The 22,557-nt window shown below is 44.4% G+C and overlaps 1 protein-coding gene across 1 annotated transcript in view; it reads right to left on the bottom strand.

Annotated features, from left to right (window-relative positions):
* Positions 1–22,557, bottom strand: part of PSTPIP1 (proline-serine-threonine phosphatase interacting protein 1) — a gene marked incomplete at both ends in the record, with an annotated part of 43,943 nt that overhangs the window by 8,013 nt on the left and 13,373 nt on the right. Inside the window, 9 exons of the mRNA XM_079540697.1 lie at positions 8–104; positions 827–925; positions 3,308–3,387; positions 4,169–4,214; positions 6,068–6,166; positions 7,214–7,276; positions 9,115–9,221; positions 10,306–10,340; positions 20,495–20,569. Coding sequence (XP_079396823.1) covers positions 8–104; positions 827–925; positions 3,308–3,387; positions 4,169–4,214; positions 6,068–6,166; positions 7,214–7,276; positions 9,115–9,221; positions 10,306–10,340; positions 20,495–20,569 — 701 coding nt within the window. The remainder of the gene's footprint in view (positions 1–7; positions 105–826; positions 926–3,307; positions 3,388–4,168; positions 4,215–6,067; positions 6,167–7,213; positions 7,277–9,114; positions 9,222–10,305; positions 10,341–20,494; positions 20,570–22,557) is intronic.

The raw sequence follows: 22,557 nt of genomic DNA, 5'->3' as shown, positions 1-22,557 counted from the left end.
TAATTACCTGGAGGTTGTGTTCCTGTCATTTTACTCTTAATGAAGTAGTCTATGTCTGACTCTACGACGCAGTCCTCCAAGCTTACCCGAACCTCTTCATACAGCTACAAAACAGAATTCAAGAATTTAATATTTAAGTTTTCATGTTGAATTAGCTTTTTGATGTTCTTCTAATGCTTTTTCTCTTTAAAACCACTGCAATTGGTACATGTCTGTCCCCCATGCAGACATTCTTGTAAACGCGTCTGTTATTTGTGTTCTGGGTATCTTTTCATGAGAGGAGGAAGGAGACAGTCCAGGGCTTTTCAATGCAACCGACATATTTATATAGCAAGCACCAGCCAGTGAAAGTTAAAACTCAGGCATACTGGAATGAGGAATGTGACCCACATTTTTTTTTTTTTTAGGATGTGATCCACAAACCTTCAAATAGGTGGAAAAATTGAAGGAAAAAGCAAAAGGCCGTTATGGAGTGGTGTATGTTTTATGTCTTCCTCTGAGACCGTAACTGCGTGCCTTTCTGAAGGACGTGCCTAAGCACTCCTACTCAGCTGAGCAATCTGGTATTTGGAGGCACTACCCAACAAAAGAAGGAGGGCAGACATAGTGTTCAACACACATGCCACACATTATCTAAACCCATGTATCTGTTTTGCATCTGGGGAAGAAGGAAGGAGAATGATTGAGAGGACTTTATGGAACATGCTAGAGCTGCACAACAGCCAGTTTGATTGCACATGCAGAGAAGGCCAGGCTAGTGCTGTGCTTCCAAAGGGCTCCTGCAGTTTGTCTTTTGCACGTGAAGCTCCCTGATTTTGGCCCCTACCTCGTCATCCTTCACACACTGCATAGAGAGCTGGTTGCAGTGAACCCACAGCGAGTTCCGGAGGATGGTGATGCGGTCACACTCCTGGAGCTGGAAAACCTGAAGCCAAAGAGATGTGAAGTAGTGCCATGTTAGTTGTATTGCAATATAGCAGAATGCTGTCATGACGGGTTGTATTTGTGCTAAAGGGAAAGCCAGAAATATCCATCTCTGCCTTCTAAAGTATCTTTCCAGACTTCCTCTTTGAAACTATTTGAGGCTCTCTGAGTTTGCATTTGCTCATTTCTAAGGTTGTTTTCAGGGTAAGATAAGGTGTTTTTGTGTGTGTTTTTTTTTGTTGGTTTTCTTTTTGTCTCTCTGCTCTCTCCCTCATCTGTCTAATTCATTAATGTTGTACAGCTTACTGGATTTGCGGAGAGTGAAAGGGGGGAAACAGGATAAATATGTATTGAGATGGTGGAAGAAGCAGATAAACTATCTCTGAAAGCTTTAGAAATTGGGTTCTGTTGTTTTATGTTCCAGTGTTAGAAGTAGAACATCGGTTTTTGGTTTTCTACGAGGTGTGAAAAGCTCAGATGCTTCCAGCCATCTGCTTGCATCTCCATTTGCTAGTAATTATGTCCAGAACACCACAAATGCATACAGTATTCAGCAGAATACTTGGGTGTGCTGCCTGCCATTGAATATCTTACTTAAAGATAAAAAGAGTCAATCGAGGGAGAGCCAGCTGGTGTTGGGATCAGTTTCTGAGAGAAACAGCTTATTAAGAGAACCTGTAGGGTAGGGAAATTAGTAGTTTGCTGACCATGCAGAATAAAAAGCCTATGGACACAGCCTACCCCCAGGGGCTGTTCAACTGGGAACTTACCAGGCAAATGATGCCCTTGCAGGAAATGCAGCTCATCAAAGAGAGAAACAGAGCGTTTGTCAAACCCTTTGCATATTGCAGCTGCATGCTGTGATAGGCACATCTCTCATGCCATCAGCTTGTGCGACAGGCCTGCTTGCGAGCCCAGGCTGCTTGTGCCAAGGAGCACAGCCCAGCCTCACAATGAAGCTTGTCTCAGTGCTTGTACTTGCTAGCCAGGATTTTCAGGCTGTGGATGTCCCATGCTTAGCCACAGACCTTCACACTTCTAGCTTTTGTGCTGTGCAGCCAGAAGTTTGGGATCTTAAGCTGATTTGTTTCTATCAGTGAGCAGTTTAAAAGGTCTCACGAAATCTGCTCCTTCTACCTACAAGCACTTCTTCAAGGAGGAGTTAGAAGTGCCATTCCTTCATGAGTGGCTGTCGGAGCTAAGCAGTGGGCAGGCCGCAAGCTCTGTGGGCTATAATGAATTTAGCCGTGTGGGAGAAAGTCTTCCAAGTCGTGGAAAGTTTTGCTTGTTTACTGGTTTTTTAAGAAGGGGAAATTGCACATCTTGGGAAAATTAAGGCTTGGCTAAGTTTCCATACAAAGTTTGCAGTGGCAGCCATGGGACTTTCCCAGTGTTCCCAGGTAGGGAATTTAAGAGGAAGCAGAGAACCAGAAAGCTATTTTATGTAGGAGTAAAACTGGAAAGAAGTAAACATAACAAAACTGTACTTCAGCAGATGGACAATGTACCTGAAGGATCATTATAACCAAGTGTGTGTCTGATCTGGATGTCAACCAGATGTGAGCTGGCGTGCAAACCTTAGAAACCAAGAGCAAATCTCCTTGTCCATAGCAGAAACAAACCTCCCCCAGCCACTATCCTTCAATGGAAGAGATTAGTCCTTGGCAGGGAGCGAACGTTCTTGCAGGTGAATGTAACGTGCTATGTGAAATGTACAGGCTACTCAGAACCTTGTTTGCTCTATAATGATGCTACCATGCTTTTTTGCTTAGTGTGAAAAGTTTCTTTTTAATCTGCATTGAACTTGTGATATTTAACAAACAAAAATCAAACAAGCAAAAGCTGTCCTGCAAGAAACCATTCTGAAAACTTTCTGCAAGACATAATTTGGAGGGAATGTTTGTTTTTAATGGGCTGATTTAGCACTTCTTGTTTCCATTCTGAAATTCATCTTTTAAAAGAAGTGAATTTTCATGTGTTCCTGTTAATCTTCTACTGAAACTACATTCTGACAAAAAGCAGTTGCAAAACAATCTTGGCTATGATAGAGCATCATCATTAGAGCTAGTGTCTTAAGTTCCATTATAGGTGAAAACTGGCAAGAAATGCAAGGTTGTACAAGTTCATATATTGCTCCTTGCCTCAATCCTCTGCACTTATTCCCTTTCTGTATATTTACTTACACATGCTGAACAAACAAGAAACATGGAAGTGAGGCATCTAGTAACTACGTCTGAATCTGTTCTAGATTCTGTAGTGCAAAGACTCAGTGTAAAGCAAACAGCAAAGCCCTTGAGATAATATTTGAGGACCCAGATGGGTATCTGTAAGTAGGATAAAACAAAGAGCACGCAAATATATTGCTGTAAAGGTCAGTGTTTACCTCACAGGTTTTAATATGTTCCTGTTCCCACTCTGTCCTGGCCTTATCCAGCTGCTCAATGTTCTGTCTGTACACATTCTCTGTAAATACAGACACACACAATAGAAACCCAACAGTTAGACGAGAAAAATGATAGTCTTCCTCTTTTTCCTCCCATTAGGATTTTCCTGTGGCTCTTACTCTGTCAAACCCCAGGCCTGAAATTAGTCATGAGAATGTGTGAGCTTGAAACTGATAGTCAGCAAGTGTGTGTGTGTATATACACATATATATATGGGGAGGGGGAAGGGGAATTATGTAAGTAAGGTATCATGAGTCCAGGCCATGCCCATCCTTTGACTCAGCCAGTCAGGTAAGCCATGCACTGTAGTAAACTTCAGTATGAGCAGTGAGTGCCAAGGCTGAGTTCATGAACCAGTGCAGAGGTTTGCCAGCATTGTCCTTTTGGACAAAACACATCGAGTGTGTTTCTGGCTGACGGATGTACCCTTGCTGCTGTGCTCATGCACAGGGAACCCAGGGACTGTGTATCTGGTTTAGGTTGGCTTGGGACAATGAGTGTCACTGTGCTTTCAAACTTGCTTTGAGAAGAGCTTTTTTTCCTGAGTGAAGTCCTTAAAGATGGTCTGCTGTAAAATCTTTAATGACAGCACGAGACTTGCATGACCACAAGTGAAATTAAGTGTAGCTGATGGTCAGGCTTGCTTTTCTCTTCACTATAGTGTCTTTGGGTAGATGACATCAGGAAACCTGACTTCAAATAGGGCTAGCAACACTTGATTTGATCGATGCTATCAAAATTAGCATGCTGGTTGATCTTTGCTGAGAAAAAAATCAGTTCTATTACAAATAGAGTATCACCTGCTTCATGTGCTGCATCTCTGCATTGCTTGGCTTTGTTCTGACTCTGAAACAGGAAAAGAAAGAAACACTTCAAATTAATTTCCTGCATGTTTTGCTCCTGGCACAGTGTTCTGCTGCCTTCCTCCCTTTCCTCTTGCAGGGTTAAGGCTCCAAGTGCAAACAGTTCTTGGCTGCTCCACCTTTATAATCACAGAATCATTCATGTTGGAAAAGGCCTTTAAGATCATCTAGTCCAACCATCTGCTCTGTTGAGCATGTGCTATGGAGAAGGAGGGAGCAGAATTTCACAGGTGTAGACATAAGTCCACTGCCTGCAGGGGAAATCTGGCAGCTTATATCATCCTATCCAGGGATCCCTGCTGTAGGAGCACACTGCTAGCATGCTGCAGCCTGAACCTTGTGTCTGCTCTCCAGGTTATTTTCTAGAGTGTCCAAAGTGCTTTTCCAATAGGTATTTATAAGCAGAAATGTCAGTTAAAAATATTCATCTTCCAAGCTCCTCGTGCAATGCATATATGACAAGAATACAGCCTTTAAAATACTTTGTAAATGCCATACTATTTCCCATAACAACTCAGAAGACTAAAAGCTAAATTCACTCTGAGCAGGGTTTTTTGGGTTTTCTTTTTTTTCAATCTGCAGCTTCTACAAATGAAAATAAGCACGTTATTGACAGCTCTGTACTCCCAGGTCTTTCTGCACAGATGGTGGTGACAGTACATTAATGCACAGCTCTAGAAATCAGTATCACACATTCTTCCCTTCTGCCCTTCAAAGAAATGCTCAGGTAGGGGTTCTCATGACCATATTCCTCCTCACAGCTGGCTGGAAAATGTGTAGTAAACTGGAAACATCAGCTTCATTCTTATTTTCTTCCTGGCCCAAATTGTTTGCAAGTGCTGAGCAGAATTAAACAGCTGGCATTTCTTGTGAGATGCCTCTGTGCATTTCAATTGTGCTGGCGTTTGTGTGGAAATAATGGCAAGGAAGCACCCTGGGATTCCTCTGCGTGAAAGGACCTGGGTCAGATTTTGATACCACTGAAGCTACTGAGAGTTCTGGCGTGATTTCAGTAGGGCCAGGATTTCATCCCCCCCCCCCCTTTATGGCAAAGCTGGAAGGTTTAATTCATCAAAGATTAGGGAGCGAGAGAAATAAAATGTAAACTTCTGATGCTGTTTTCAGAGTCTCCTTCTTCCTGCTCCTCGAGATGATTTTTGATCCTTTTTGCTTACACTGCACTTATTTTATCGAGCCAAAGGGAGTTCATTTATTTTGTTTTCTCCATCTGTTCCACTGTAAAATGTTCCCATTAAAAGTTAGCAAATTGTCAGCAACAAGTATCAGAAGATGCAATGAAGGACAGCAGTGCCTTAATTTCCAATGATTTATTTTTGAGTTTGTAAATTTAGATGAAATTAAACTAAGCGTAAGGACAAAAAATGTAGAGAAAAAGATGCATTTTAATGTAAGATACTATGCCTACTAAATGTAAGCAACCAAAAGGCAAAGCTAGCTGCGTGGCATACATCTGACTCGCTTCTTTCTCATGAATGATTTTGGAGAAAAATCTCATTCAGATTGCTTTCATGACTTGTAAAGCGAATAGGTCATAGCCTGGGATAAAGAAAACTAATGGGTTAACTCAGTCCCTCCCTTGGCCCACCACAGGACAAGATCAGGGATGGCAAGTCCAACTGAGTGCTTTGTGAAGGAAGGCCTCCTTGGGAAAGTGCTTCTTCCCATTTTGATTCTAAGGAGTTAATTAGAAGGGAAAGCAACCCCTGGCATCTTGTGGAATGGGCTGTTCAATTGTGTTCTGTTGAACCTGGGAAAAGGAAGAACAGCTTTCTCCCTTTTAAGCATCTGCTGAATAGGTCTGTCTGTCTCAGGTACCTTTTCTGCTTGCTTCTGGTTGCCTGAAGCGCTCATGCGTTCAAAGGACTGCTCGGCCTCATCCGCCTCCTTGCACTTCTGTTCGTAGCTCTTCTTTGACTGTATCCAATTGAAATGAAATCACATGTGAGGCTTTGGGTTAGGGAAAAGGCTGGGCTGTCTCAAAGCTCCTACAAACTGGAGTTGCTCGTCTGCAGTCTGGGGGAATGAATCAGCACCCAAGTTTTGGCCAAGGAGAGTATTCCTCGTGATGCCAGGAAGAGACGCTTATTAAAAACAGCACTGAAAAGTTGTAGCAGAGAGGCTAGCGGTGGGAATCAGACCCCCTTCTTACAGCCCTGAATTTCTTTGCTCCTTGTCAGTGCTGCCAGCTCCCTGCCGAGGTGGTCACTGCCATGGGTGCTCTGCACAGATACAGCTCAGGCACTGTCGGTGCATCCAGTGCAGAGGGACCAAGTTGCAGCTAATGTGCCAGTGAGGATGGGTTGTCATTTCCACAGCGTGACTTGCATTGCCAGGTGGCTGACCCAGCACCCCGAGCTGTGAGACAGAACCAACCACACATAGGCAGCAATCTCAGTAGAGTTTTCAGAAGCAAAAGTTATTCTTATTTGCACCAGAAGAACTCCCTGTCTTAGAGCTTCACTTAGAATGATGCTGCATGTAAACTAAAATACTTAGTACAATTCCAGCTGTAGCACTGGCAGGTCTGCAACTGCTCTTTTTCAGAGGCAGTTGCCCACTGGAAACCAAACCCAGCTGTTGCAGTTCCTGTACCTGCAAAACTCCCTGCTGGAAAGGTTTCCTTCTGCTTTACAAGGCTCAATTTTTTTAAAGTTATTTTCATAGGCAGGAAAATGATGTTTTCTCCTATAATAATCCTTGTCTAGAAAGAATCAAATCCAATCTGAACTGTTTCGTTTGATGCTGATTCCACATTTAGCTTTCTGAGTGTTCTGGGAGACTTCAGTGGCGGATGCAAGGAAGGTTAGCTCCCTCCTGCCAGGAATCCCATCCTGTCTTAAACACACATACACTCCTGTGCCAACAGAACACACACACACACACACACACACTGCTGATCTTTTTTCATGTGGTACAGTCTCAAGGTGGAGTGATGAGTTTACAGAAAACCTCCTTGCTTACCTCCATTGCTTTCTTATAATGGGACAACTTGTTCTTTTGCATGCGCTCCATTGCAGACTCATACTGTAAGAAACACACAGGAGTGTAAGCATTTCTTTGGACTTTCCCCCTTGCCTGCTGGTAGGATCAGGCAGGGCATTGGCAGTGTCTCTCTACAAGCCACATGCCTGTGCAAAAAATGACTTCACTGCTTTTGCAACTGACAGGCTTCTCAGTGACACAGAGAGCATCAGGTAAAAAAAAAAATAATAATCCAAGATAATTCTACTTCAGTGCTTTCCATTAATAGCAGAGAGGATGTAGGTCTTCATTTTCTCCCTCCCTCACCCTTTTTTTTTTTTTTTTTTTTTAACCTTAAGGAGATTAATAGTGTAACACCCATCAGTGCCCATCAGCTCTGCTAGCAGAGCTTATTGCTGGTCCAAGAGCTTGATCTCGCGTCTTTACAGACCAAACCACAGTCTCACCCATGTGACCAGGAGTAATTGTCCATTTTGAACTCAAACGGTTCCTGTGTAATTTATATTTCATTGCTTCTGGCAAATTTATGCTCTGTGCAATTTGATTTCCACAACATAACCTGGTCAGCATTGGAAAGACGGCGCTGGATTTTCTTTTATAGCTTTAATTCTGTTATGCCCAGCCTTGTGTGACCACGAGATATGCTCCTATTTGGCAGGGCATGGGTTTCTTCAGTGGGACTTCTGGTCCTTTGATCTGCTCAAGCAAAACTCCCTCTGGGGTCACCCAGAAGCATGCTTGACATCAGGCTCATAGCACAGTCCCAATGGCAGCTGCAGCAGATCCAGCACAAACACAGAACAGTGTTATGTGAGATCTCCAAAAATGCTGAAGCCTTCCAGTATGTCTGAGGGTGACTTCCTCACAGCCACGTGCTGAAGGAGAAAACATCTTACAATGGCTCTCGAGACTCCAAAGGAGTTTTGAGTATTTTTCCAAGCCCCTATAACAGTTTCCATTTGAGTTCCAAGCTTATTGTTTTCAGCAGGAAAAAGCCTCTCTCTTTGCAGATCCTAGTGATGAGATGGGGATGAGGAAGACAAACTCTGGGTGCACGCTGTCTTTGCCTGTGTGATTTGCTGTGCACATCAAATCTAGCACTGGTTTTACCCCCTCATATTCAGAGTTCTGTGCTGCTCCAAGCTCCTGTGTGTCTGGGTTGTGGACATGAGAATGTTGCTGTATTGGACGTTGCTCGTACACATTTACCTTTACTTAACATTGTCCAAGGTCAGGGTATTTGATTATACTGTTCCCTCAATCACTGCTTTCAGTGATGTCAGCTCTTTGTCTTCAAGCCCATGGAACCAGAGGTGTAAGAGTGACCACTTGTCTCCATTGAGAGCTTTTTTTGTTTTTCCTGGGGATTTGGAGATAATGAGACCACAGAGCATGAGATAGCTTTGAATGTTCTCTGAACCTTACTGCACAGCATCAACTTGATGCTATTCTAAGTATTCGGCGTATGTTCTGCATTCTGCTTAACAATCATTTTCCTCCTATGATTTTAGATGCATATGTTATCTCTTTATTTTAGTGCATGTTAGAGATCATGCAGGATCATGCCAAAGCAATGCAATTAGCAAGGATATAAAAAAGAGTAAAGGATGGATTAAGTTCTTACATGAATAAGAATAGCATCAGCAGTTACAGCAGAGGCAGTAAAAGTGACTAAAGCCTCTGTCTCTGGAGTTCAGAGCATTACTTAATTTCCAGCTGGGATTAGAAAGAGGCTTTCTTGCACAGTCTAGTGTGTGGAGAGAGAAGGGTAACTGGGCACATTTCATTATCTTTTGCAGTATTCACAGCCTATGGCTGAAGATGGGCCATCAGAATGGACTGCTGACCCAACCTGTACCAAAGATTGGCTGGTTCCTCACCTTTTTCCTTTGTTCCTTCTGCCTTTCTCGGAACTCCTCTATTCCTTTCAGTTCATCCTTCAGCATTCCTGCCAGCTGGATATGAGAGTTTCCAACGCTTTCAATTTCTAAAGCAGATAAGAATTCATGTGCAGTCAGTGGAAAGGACTTTAGAGGTAAAGTCACATTTTTCAGGAGATATTTCTAAGATCTGGCTGCTGCATACAGCTTGCTCCAAACAGAGCAACCTTCAGCAAAGAAGTACATGTAAAAACATGAGGGGTTTGACATTGCTGAGGGTGCTCGCAGCCTGAATTGGGCCTACTGCAGGTCCTTTCAGTGCTCACAAGTGATATGGGCAAGACCCCTTGCTGCAGAATTGGAGCACCTGCTCAGAGCTGTTTTAGCAAGTGTAGGATCTCCCTGTGTTTCTTCCTGGCCCCATTTACTCCAGCCACAGGTGTTGTGGTGGGGGGGGAGGACCTCCGTTGTCCCTCTGGTGTCTGCCTTCCCTCCACTACATTCTCTCTGCTTATGGGAGCTGCTTTGCCACTTGCCCCAGCACAAATGTCAGCAGGGGAGCTTGCAAGCTGAGAATTTCCAAGGGTCAGCTAAGCTGGATTGCATTTCAGACCACCTGACTGATGCTGTTTGAAGTGGCTGGCAGCTTCTCTGCATTTGTCAGCTTTGGTGGCTCTGAAATGAAGCCCTGCACTTTCCAAAACCGTTGAGCTTCCCCCTTCCAGGCTCTAAAAGTACCTTAATTCACCAGCTGCTTTTGAAAGAGTGCTTTTGTTATCTGAACAGCAGGCACCAACACCCAGATAACGCTGTCCTTTTGACTATGACAGTGTGGAAGATTTTAACTCTGCCCTGGGCGCTTTTAGAAAGCATCCTATGGATGCATGTGGATGTTAGTGTCTTGTAGAAGAGGGAACAGAGCTGGTATTTTGCAGCTTGATCTGGAGAAAAATAACTTGAGGAGAAAGCCATTTTCTGTGCCTCTGGGGGCTGGGTTCAGTGCCCAGACTTGGAGGATGACATGAGTGAGTGAGTGAATGTGCTTTGCCCCCCACCCTCCATGCTCGGTAGAGGAACAGACTGAGATGGAAAGGTTAACGATATAAGAGGGAGAGGATGAAAGAGCCCATAGGGTGCCAACACAGTGTGTCTGCCTGAACCTGGGTCACAAAGCAAGATACAAATACTTACGTTTCTTGAGCTTCTCAAATGCTGCCTTCAGTGTGCTGGGAGATAAAAACAAAAGCGCTTCATTAGCACAGGCTTCTAAGGATGGGTTGGGAATCTAGACGCAAAACTTTCCCTCAGCCAAAAGATCCACATAGAAATAAAGCTCTTAACAGCCTTGCAATAAAAATTGCCCATGCTAAGAGACGAAAAAACATCAACCTGTTACCCTATGAAATGCAATAAAATGCTCCACGAAGCAAGGAATTGCAGAACTCCTTACGCTCACCCTCTTTTTTTTAATCAGTATTTGTAACTGTGAACGTTCTGTTCTTCCACATAACCAATGGATGCAAGTCAAGTGAGTGAAATAAAGGCGGTCAAGGGAAATTGGGCTTCGGAGCACTAGAATGCAGAGAAAGCAACCCCACCCTTCGTGGTAAGTGCAGCACAGTGAATGCTTCCTCCTTGCTCACCCCTGCAGCTGGAGCAGCAGCCTCCCTGCTGTGCTTTCCTAGCACCCCCGCGTGGTGCAGCTCCTCGCCTTTAGGAGATGCAGCACAGAGAGCCGAGGGAGCTGATGTTCCCAGCGTGAACGTGCCGTGCTGTGAAATCAGCCCTCGGCACCGGGCTGTGATGTACAGCCTGGAGAGGAGCAAACACTGATGCGATGCTGCTCACCTGGATGGAGGTGCACAGCTAAGGCAGCATAGTGTTGCAGGAGGACGTGAAGGGCTGATTATAGTTCTCTCGTTGTCCTGGCTTTTTGCAAGGAGGCAAGCTTTTTTTAAGGAGGCAGCATGAAGATCAGCAGAGGGGCAATGAGAAAGGAAAGAGCACCGTTTGTGAGTCACCTTCAGTGTAATGATGAGCTCTAGATCCTGGCTGGTAGGCTGGAAGGGTGTCTTCATGCACAGAAGCCAGTATTACACTGTTAATTTGAGGTTTTTCAGACTCAGAAACCACCTCCTCAGGCCCCAGGCTATAAAATTCCCTGAGGGAAAATGTTCTGCAGAGAGTCTCTGACTTCCTCAGGTGGGAGCCTGGGCAAAAACCCTCCAAGATCTCCTTGGCTGAACCACAGCTATTAGGAGAATCCAGAAGAAGATGCGTGTGTCTTCTCAGCCATGTGCAGATGGGCAGGGAAATCCTGCATCTCTTGGCATGCTCCAGGAGATTTAAGAGACACATGGAGGATACGAATAGGTTAATTGAAGATGGGCATCTTTTTCCTAACCATAGCCTGCAATACCACGTGGCCAGGCATAAGTAAAGTGCTCAGGTGATGGGAAAGGATGGATCTGTCCTCAGCAGTAACTGCCCTGCCATCCACTTCCAAATCTTTGCTTTTAACAAGTAAACACGAGTATTCATCTACTTGTTGGGCTCCTGCAGCATCCTCTCAAGGACATATGTATGGTAAAATCAATCTGTTTGTGACAGTAGTTATCCCAATAATATTTAATCATTTTGAAGTTTCGCTCACCTTTCCTTCTGTACCCTGGTTTGCATAAAATGAGTCTAGCGTGGGACTTGAAACAATTTTCTCAACATAAAGGGGAAAAAAAAGGATTTATTCCAAATCCTTTAATTAAAAGGTCTAGATCAAGTAACAAGTTGGATATCAGCAGCTGAATTAGATTTTTTCCCTACTTACAACCTCCAATGGATTATTTTGAAAAATTAAATGTACACATGAAATAAAATTAGCTTTAAATGTGGACTTTCCAGTGGGAGGTGGAGAACGTGCTAGCAGCATCATCCCAGAAATGAGTAAATACTGAAATTGTAAGAACAGGGGACACCTGCAAACCACACGTACTAATTTATGTGCTGTGTTCATCTGTTTTTCCCAGAGATCTTTTCATCAGCGTTGGTAATTCAGGTTTTATACCAAGACTGACAGAGTTGCTGTAATGCATACTGAAAAACAACTCATCCTCAGTACATATCAAGGACAAAAGCAGTTTGTTGCTTTTCTGTCGTTGTTTCCAGGCATAAGAGCTACCAGAGTAGTCAGTGATATTAAGCTACACATATAAGCTTTTCTTATTTTTGCTGGCTCTCTGTAAGCATTAATCTGTCTTCTGGGACAATAATGCATCTGGCTATGAGCCAGAGAGATACCTGCCTCATGCACAGTATTTAATTGCTAATTCAGAAAGCTCTGGTCTCTTGCTCCTGCTCTGAGATCCAGCCATTTCCCCAGCTGCTGCTTAGGCTAAGGCCATAGTCAGCAGATAGATTGGAATAGACTTAAGCCATTTCCTTCCTTATTTTTATAATTTTTTTCTGAGATCAATCAATCAGATCCCTTATCCTTATGGGGCCTGAAGGGGTAGCAGATATTTCACTGAGCCTAGTTATGTCTGCAGGAAGGTAAGTAAATCACATCTTGACCCACAGAACCAGCAGGTACTCCTTTATGACTCCTTTATGGGCTGCAGGGAAGCCAGCCCATATGTGCTGGCTGCAGCAGCAGTTCTGTAGGTGAGCTTTTGCTGCTAGGTGCTCTGCTTGTATCAGTGAAATATATCATTTCAGTGCTTTGAAGGGTTTATGGCAGCACTTCGTGTAGCAGAAATACATGAGAATTTTAATTTAGATGGCCCTCCTGTGTATATAGTATATATACACAGTGTATATATACTACTTATTACCCATCCCATCTGTGTTGGTGTGACGTTTGTATAAGATTGGGAAAGGCTTTATTCCAAAGCATTGAAAATGAAGGTATGTCACTCTTAGGGATACTTGTTCACAGTCTCTTGTCCTTCCAGGATGTGATCCTGCTCAGCACTGTGGCAGTCTTTTGTAGCACCTCTCTGGCCAGCTTGGAAAGCCTAGGGGTTGAAAATAATTCGAGAAAAGCTGCAGTTTGCCTCTTCTCCTCTTTCTTAAATTCCTCACTTCTGGTGTTTCTGTGGCAATTCCAAGCACTTCAGCTACAGACAACACAGCCTTTGCTTTGGGCATCCCTGCATGCAGGCTCTTGCAGGTGTCACAGTTACACAAATTCATCGTGCATGTTTGTTAAGGCTTCCCCTCAAATGTTTAAAGACTGCATTTGTTAAAACGAGTTTCCGATACAGACAGGATTGCCCCTGAATCTGCAATGATGGGGAACAGCCAGAGCCAGAGCAGCGGCCAGTCTGCAGCAACTCCTGGTGATTTTTGCCATCTAGCGGCTGAAACGTTCTTTGTTTGCTGCAGGATCTCCTTCCTCAACTGCAGAGGAATGGAGATGCTGTTGTAAAATAGGCACTTTTTGGTGCTTGTTTTTTCAAGCGGAGAGGGAGGAAGAGGCTGGCAGGGTTTTCGAAGGAGCTGGGCAGTACAGAGAGTAGAAACTCGCTACAAGCACCTCGTTGTTTTACTATTCTTGCTCCGTAGATTTCAAAACACTTTCCAAAGTGGACTTCCCAAATCTACCTGGCAACCCAGGCTCTCTTGGGCACCGACCACAAGGATCTGTGGAATAGGATGCTGGGGCTGCCAGGCAGTGTGCTGCAATGGGGCTCTGCTGCCTTCTTCACAGCCATGAGAGGCTGAATTGATGGCACCAGAGGTGCAGGTAGCTGAGCTCTCGTGACGTTGCTCTGCACACAGGTATGCTCACTATGTACACTGCTGCACTGCTTTTTGGTGCCACTGCAGGCTCGATGGTTTGGGTGGGTTTTTCCTGTATTTGCCTCCTCCCTCAAATGGAGACTTGTTCTGAGTAATTCATAGAGCCCCTTTACGTTTTGACACAGGAAGGCTCTTCTAACCGGAAAACCACAGCTCTTTTTAAATTTCCTTTCTTTTTCTTTTTTTCTTTTTTAGTCTCTGCTTGGTGAATAGAAGTGGAAAATAACTCCACCTTCCTTTAAAACCAGATCGTCATCTTTTCAGTAAGGTTTCATTTCTATGCTGCTCTGTTCTTAGGGTAACATTTTTAACATTCTTTCTGAAGCTGGGAGAAGCCTCTGCCCAATGAAGTTCCCAGAGCAGTTTCCAGCAGTCCTGTTCCAGCTCTGCCGCTGGTAGCTTAGCTTAGTTTCTGATAAAGTGTTTCTGAAGCCAATGTGCTGCCAGTCCATTGAGACCACAGTTAACATCTCTACTTCCTCCTGCCACATAGGGTAGACCCAGTGTGCCATTATTGACACTTCTTTCTGTGGTAGCAAGGTGTGGAGAAACAAATGCAGAAGCATCTGCTTTCTATTGCTTTGCACTCAGACTCTCTGCACCGGGTGTACGTGCAGAGGGTGGCAGTTTGCTTTTAGGCAAGAAGGTAACTCCCTCCCACGTCCTAGGCAGGCATGTAGCAGAGTACTGCACGCAAGGACCCTGTCTGACATCATTTAGTGGAAACATAGTGCAAGCAAGGAACTCATTTTTGCCTTGGTGTTTGCTTGTTCTCTGAGGATTAACGAGCAGAAATGCAAAGCCACCCAGTGCAACTGGAAAGACTTGTGTGCAGGTCTGCTGGGTGTGATGGCTAAGCCACCTGTGCAGGAGGAAAGGTACAGGCAGCACTTTGCTCTGTCCTCTGCAGTCCAGGAGTCAGTCTGTCTGAATTAGTTACTACTGTGAGTCATGCCAGCCACCGTGCAGCAGGCTGAGCCCTGTGTTGGCTTGGATGGAGCTTATCTTTTGTGAAAACAGCACCAAACACTCTAGTCCTGCAGTGTCTGTGTGCATATTTTGCACTTGCTACTTACTTGAGTACTTTCACATGAGTGTGAGAAGTAGAAGCAGCCCCAAGCTGACTGGAAATAGGGTTGCATCATTCCCAGGGTTGGCCTCTGCACTAATCACACCAGACTTCGCTGGAACAAGGGAGCAAACCAGAACCCTTATGAATCCAGGGTTATCTATCAGGCATTCAAACCAATGGATTAAAAACATCAAAACAACTTAGGTACTTTAACATAAAACTAAATTTCCTCATCTCCTGGGAAGAGAACAGCGCAGCATTTGTCCTGGACACTGGTGAACTTATCTAGCCTGGGTTTAATAAGAACTGAGCAGAGGTTTAGGTCTTTCATGTAGATGCTTGAATTTGTTTTCGCAGCATCCTGAAAGCTCAAAACACACGTGAGTGTATAAACCCTGTACAGCTTCAAAACATTCAATTGGAAAGTATCTAACAACAGAAGAGTGTGACCTTCCAAAATGATTTTTAGCCTCAGTTCAGAAATGCTTGCTTTGTGAGAACAGTACAGATGTTTCTGTGTATTACATGACAGACAGCCTATATTTGTACACAGGAAGCAGCAGCCTGGCATTTTGTTACAGATGCCCTCACCTTGTGTTCTCTGAAACTGCAGAGAAGGGCAGAGTAGGAACAAGCTTGAAGGAACTGCCCTTTCCCGGGGTCTGAAGGAGATGTTAGTGGAAAAGAAGGAAAGAAAAGCAGAGGAATTCATATACATAAGAAGAGACAAGCAGGGCAAATGACAAATATAGCTGTTGTCAGACTGGGCAGAATTTAACCAGCTCCTGCATGTTTACATCAGTTGCTTTACAGAGGAGACGAGTTCCCAGAGGCTCTGTTTCAGCTGAAGCAGAGGACGTGCCTGAAAACTGGGCTCTGTAGTATATTTTTTATCATATTTTTCTGCTGAAGAGTTGCCCAAAGCTGTTGCACAGAAATTCCCAGTCACCTTGCAGGATGTTTCCTCTCAAAGCATGAGCTCTGCTGGGAGTTATCTATTGTGTGTCAAAACATTGCAGATTTGGTCCCTGTTTATAACTTAGCTGAAAATCCCACTTTCTGTGCATCCTGTCCCATGTGTGCAGCACAGGATATGGAGGCTACAGAAATATATGGCAGTTTAAGCATTGTAAAGTGTAGGTCCCTCTCCTTCATTGGCTATGGGTGTAACCTGGCCTTTGCTGAGAAAGCAGGGCTGTAGCTTTGTAATCATCCTTTTCATAGTTTGTTTAATAATTAGAGACTAGGAAATATTGATTCATGTATGTGTATGTATCTCTATATACAAGCTAAAAAAGTGGGTTAACAGGGCTTTAAACTTAACAACAAGTGGAAATGAAGACATTTGAATGCCTGCCGTAGGGGTCCTGCTTTACAGGGGGTTGGACTCGATGATCTCTAGAGGTCCCTTCCAGCTCCTACAATTCTGTGATTCTGTGGTTCTCTCCTTCAGCCCTGAGCTCCAACAGATGAGGTCTATTTCAGGGCAGCATCCGTCACTCTGCTGTGACTGCTGTGGTCCCCGCACCTTGCCCACTCCTCAGGGATGCCCTGTCCCCTCCCAGCTCTGACCCACTCCAGGGTTACATCTGCACGGAGATCCCATGGCAGTGCCTCCAGGTCCTTGCTCTCCTCCAGCTCTTTCACTCCCAGGTTACCCATATTCTCTGCAGACAGCGTGCATTACCTGAAAGAAGCAGCTTTTTCCTTCCTTTGATGATGTTGTGCTGCTCAGTGTGTTTGTAAGGCCTAAAAAGAGTGGGACTGCAGCAGCATACCAGCACAGATATGCCTCAAGAAACTGCACGACAAGATGCTAAACTGCTTCTGTTAGGAATGTTTCAGCTGGCATGATAAGTGTGGTGGGGCAGGTGAGAAATGAACACAGAAAGAGGCCCTTAATGGGCAAGTGCACTGTTTTGCTGTAAGACTCAGTGGCTGCTAACGTGTTTTAGGGTAGGTACAAGAAAGCTCCACTGGGGGCTATTTGATACAAAGCTGCTGCTGGCTTGGCAGCCTCTGACCCACCAGGCGTTAAGATTATTTAGGAGAAATATTTTGTGGATCTAGTGTTCAAGCCAAGGTACTTAGCAGAACAGATTTTGACCTAAGCTTGTGAGACCCTTCTTGCAGTATTACGTATCTATTTAAACATGTGCACCCTTCTGTATATTGAGGTGAACTTGCTAGGACTTTCAGTAAATGCTGAGTTAGATCCATGCTGCGTGTCAAAAGAGGATTTCTCCCTTTCCTATAGGAAGTAGCTCCTTCCAGCTGCAGTGCTCGAGGCAACAGCAAGCAGGCAGAATGCCTACAATTGCTTGAATTAGGCAGTGCTACTGAGTGATGGTGTGCCTTGGCTGTTAGGCAGCCTTTCAGGGAGCTTTCATTTCTTGTGCTGGAAGCTGCAGTATTTGTTTGCCATGCCCATGGTAACCGGCATCAACTCATTTTAGAAGCACTGCCTTTGCTTTACTTAAAAGAAAGGAGAGAAAAAATGGTTGTGGTGGCACATCTCCCTCTCTGACTTTGTTTTGATAGCAACCTCTCTCTAGCTGCAGGCTAATCTCAGCCATTTCCTATACTGGTGTTAGAAGAGCAGCGAGGACCTGACAGAAAGAGAATTGCACCTCTGGCGAGCAGCTCTGTAAGCCTGTCCCCTGCTGGCTCTCAGCTCAGAGTGATGTCCCCGTATTTTTGTCCCCATTACGTGGCCGTAACGTGGGTTTGCTGCAGAGGCTTTGCTCCACACAAGGACAGCTGCTCACCTCGGCTTTGTGCCATTTCTCTCCTGCCCTGCTTTCCCTGACCGTGCTGGAATGATGGGAGGTTTCTGGAGCCGATTCATTGGGTTGTTTATAATGTGCTAAACAGAATTAATTGGCCTTGCAGTTGTTTCTCTTAGGTCTTCTGTGTGTTTTCTGACTCTGGAAGTTTATGGGTGGTTGTTGAGGATGGATGATCTTCCTTTTCTTTATCAGCCTTTTAGAAGGGTACCGGCACCTTCCTGATATTAAGAGCTACTGGAGTGTGAAATGATTTCCCAGGAGAAGTGACAGAATGCCTTAGCAACAGAGATATTTAAAAGATGACTGAATTTCAGACCAGAGGATAATTCTGCATTAGCAAGGAAATGAGTAAGTGATCTAAAATGAGTAATTCTTGCTCCTCTGCGATACATTGCATGGCACAGGGAGTTCTGCAAAACGTTCTGAAAAAAAAAAAAAGGAAGCTACTTTTTTTCCTGGTGATTGCCAAACGCAAGTTTTAGGGACTAATACCTGCACTGCACCTTAGTTAGACTTCATTTGAGAAATATTGCTACCCAAGGATACATACAGAGATGTGAAAGTCCTTGTTCAGCCTGCCAGGGAACTATGAAACTACTGGCATTCAGTGAGCTACCCAGTAGTGGGAGCCATATAAGGGGGAAGCACTGGGGTAATATGTGCAGCATATGTGGGGCCAGCTGTAGAATGGGCTTTCCAAGCTTTTCTTTTTGTTTTGTTTTTTTTTTTTAAAGGTACTACCTGTGTTCCCTGCCTCTGGTCTCTCTAAAGGACCAGCCTTGGGGCAGTACTGCTTTCAGTGACACATGGCATCTAAATAAATACAAACTACACACCAGGTCAAAAATTTCAAGGCATCAAACCAAATAGTTCACTTCCATGAATAGTTCCAGTCACAAATAGATCCCCCTTTTTTTTTTTTCCTGATTGTAAAGCACTGACTGGACAAATGTCACTCAGTGTGTGACTCCAGAGGTATGCTGAATGACAGAAAGCCAGGTGGGCTCCCTTTGCTTCAGAAATAAGCACAGTGAGACACTTGCTGTGAGAGCAAAAGAATAATCTGCTCAGTGGTGGCCACTACCCAGACCAGGCATGGCGTTATGGAGACACAGCAAATCAGCTTCGCAATGTGTTTTGTTGGTATATTCAGCCTTCTATCTATGCCAAGCTATAAAGCTTGGATCAGACCGGATCTGGGCTTGGTTCCAAACTTCCTCCAGCTTCAGGGGAGCATGGATTAATATCCAGCCCTGGGGCTTGGTTCTGCCTATGAATCAATCTACTGTAATTCCTTAGGAAAAGTCAGACCTGTGAATTATCCACAAAGTCACAGAAGAGAAGCCAAAGCTCTGTGTCTGAACGTGTTTCCTTTACCTGCCCTGAACAGCCAGTAAATAAATCCAGGTGGAGCCTTTTGGTAATTCTGGATTGCTAATGTGAGCATTTGCAGGAAGCAAATTAGCAGGAAGCTGCACGTTTTCCCCAGCAGCCTTTGGTAGGGTTCTTGTACCCTAAAGATCCAAGATCCTATGGATCCAAGTTGAAGGAGGGAAGATTTAGGTTGGATGTTAGGGGGAAGTTCTTTACAAGGAGAGTGGTTAGGCCCTGGAACGGGCTGCCCAGGGAGGTTGTGGATGCCCCGTCCTTGGATGTGTTCAAGGCCAGGTTGGACGGGGTCCTGGGCAACCTGATCTAAATGTGTATGTTTGGTGGCCCTGCTAGGCAGGGGGGTTGGAACTACATGATCCTTGAGGTCCCTTCCAACCCGGGTGATTCTGTGATTCTGTGATCTGTGTAAAGCACAGTTCAAAGCAAGGCAGAGATAAAGCAGTGAGAGACTTGCCTGCGCTCTGGATTTGAGCCTCAGCACTCAGCATTACCAGGCCTTTGGATTAATGTGACAGCTTCCCTGCCTCTCTAGATGTGCCACCACATTGATAATAAGTGCTACAGGGGATTGCCTACAGCTTGCACGTCCTGATGGTGAAAAGGCTTGAGGTCAAGTTTTCCAATAAGATATGAGCAGGAAACCATGCTTACACCAACAGAGAGTAATAAACAGGTGTAAAAAGGAGATGGCAATTAAGAAATGAGATACAGGGCAGATGAGGGATCAATAAAGTTGTTTTGTTTAGATTGAGGTCTCTTTCAGGCCTGTCTTCTGTGACCCCAAATATTCATCCTTTTCCACCTTCTTACTGTATTACTACTTGTTACATTAATGACAAATACGTCTCATTATTGCTGCTACCATCAGTAATAGCAGCAGTTTATCAGCAGTGTTTATTAAGTCAAATTCTGTGCCAACATAAATCTTTCCCTCCCAACACAATTTAAATGTCATCTAAGCTAGTAGTGCTGGAGACAGTTAGTTCTGCTGCAGCCTGTCAAGGTTTGCTAGGCATCCCAGACCTGCCAGCCCACCATCCTAAGCCTTTGCCAACAGCTTCCTTTTCCTTTTTCCCTGCTATTTTGCTTGCTTTTGGAAGCTGAAATGAATTTTGTTTTTCCAGCAAAGACCTATTGGCAATTCCCAATTGAGGTATTCCAAGTCCTGCTCTAAGAACCGTGCTGGTCCCCCATTTTTTCTGTGAAGCACTGGGCAACTCACTGACGTGAGCAGCTCATGACCCTGTCCATAGGCAGAATGCAGCTGTTTGATATTTGATACTGCTTCCAACACAAATGTGTTAGTACCAAAAATAGCAGAATTCCTTACTTGATTTCTGTTTGTCCTCCTGCTTTTCGGGCAATTTGAACCAGCTCCTTCCCGTACCTCTCTTCTGCTTGAGCTCTGTTAAAAGAAAAACTTTCTCAATTTCTCCTAGTGGTAGCAGCATCATGTTTACAAAGCTCTTCTTGTAATTGCATCTGAGGTAGGAAATATGAGAAATAGCATTTCCTTATTTCCTCTATCTTCATTTTCTCCATCTCTTCTATTCCAGTGCTAGCAGTTACCTCTAAAATATTTCGGGTGAGCTATTTCTGGAAGAAATGAGAGAAAACAAATGCTCATCTTCATGGCTTTGATCAGACTATGGATTCAGCCAGAAGATGATGCATAAAGAGAAATGTAATGAAGATGCTCAGGAACCTCTTTTGCAGAAGAAAGCTAAAATGTGCTGGCTGACTTGGTGGCCAAAGTGAAGGCTGGGAGGGAAGGAAGAGTGGGTGCCAAAGGATCTCTTCAAAAAGAGGTTGTGAGTGAGTGGGAAGTGGGAGTAGTAGGAAAGCACTGGGTACATAAGATGCCTTCTTGAGTAGCTGCAGTGGAGGCAGAGGGGGAAGTAGCTGTGCTGGTTATAAGGTGAGGCCCTTCAGTTTGGGATGGGGGTGGGACAATGTGATGCAATGCCTCACCTAATGGGGAACTGTAACTCATGAATCAGGAAAGTGGTTCTGTTTCTATGGTTAATAAAGGAATAGAATGATTTCTTGACTGCTTTCCTCCCCCCCAGCTCCAGAAGAAGTTTCTCATCTCTTTGAAAAAAGATTTTTTTTTTTTCTCATAAAATGTTTTAAAACCTGTGTGTAAGGCCAAGGCAGAACTGGGTTTTCAGCCTTTTTGCCTTTTTGTAGCTGCTGAATACTGTCGAATGGTCAACACAGATAACAGCGTGGTTAGGATGATTATTATTTTACATTTTGCTTAAGGTAAGTCCAGTTTTCAGGAGTGATTTTGAAGCGTTCCATAGGCCTGAGTTCCTTTGAGCCTGAGACTAAGCACCTTGGAGTTATTTGTTATTTGTTTTAATAATATTTTATTTATTTAATAATAATAATAATAATTTAACAATATTTTATTTATTATGTTATTTGTGCAAAAAAAGGAATTGTGATGCAGGCATCACAAGTGAAAGTTGTGCAGCCCCACTGCTTTGTTCTCTGACCTGCCTTCCTGCTCAGCCCCTGAGCTTGATAATTGCTACACACTGAGCTCAAGCAGTTTGCTTGGGGTGAGACTTCTGGTACTGCCACAGGGAAGCTGTTTGGGTGCATCTCTGTTTGAGAACATCTGACTGCACCTTTGCATGTCGGTCCGTGTGTGACACCTAGCTTGCAGCTAGCTGGACATGTGGGCTGGTGCTTCTGGTGAAATCTCACATGCAGGTTTGCAGCTTTATATGCAGCATATTGAGGCAAACGAGAATGGTCAGCTCGTAAGCCAGTCCCAGCTTTTGCAAAACCATTGTGTCAAATCTTTCTCAGATCTCACCCCAGACTGTGCTAGCTTAGTCAGACAGGTCTGACAGGTTGCTGACGTCTTTTCACTACTTGGTGCCATCTTTCCCACTTTCTGATGCTCTTGCATGCAGCTTTTGGGTTTCCCTGCAGCAACCAACAGATGGAACGTGTTTTGTTTTAAATCTAGGGCTTTGTTATGAAATGTGACCTCTTTGTCAGTGCCCAAGCTCCTCAGCTCTCGCTGGATCAGGCAGGGCTATTTGTGAACAAAGGTAACTGATCAGGGTGGGAAGCTGGAGTGTCCGTACAGCCGGGGCAGAGGTGCCAGCACTCAGGGCAGCTGCTGCAGGGCCCTTGTTGAAATTCTGGCACCAAACCCAAGAGACACATAGAGGGCCTGTGTACACTCACTGCAGTGGTTTGGAGTGTACAAATGCTCATGAAAACACTTGTTCTTGCAGCGTTCAGATCTGCAAAATGACTCTAAATGTATTTTTTCTCCTCTGCGGAAAGTCTTTTGTTGCCTCTACCACAAAGCAGGAAGAACCTCGTCCTGCAACTCGCAGCGAAACCTCTAATATGTTTTGAACCATAGGC

The sequence above is a fragment of the Tetrao urogallus genome, assembly GCF_951394365.1.
Source record: "Tetrao urogallus genome assembly, chromosome: 11".
NCBI lineage: Eukaryota > Metazoa > Chordata > Aves > Galliformes > Phasianidae > Tetrao > Tetrao urogallus.
Note: the sequence above shows the minus strand (reverse complement) of the source record. Positions and strands in the feature narration are given on the sequence as shown.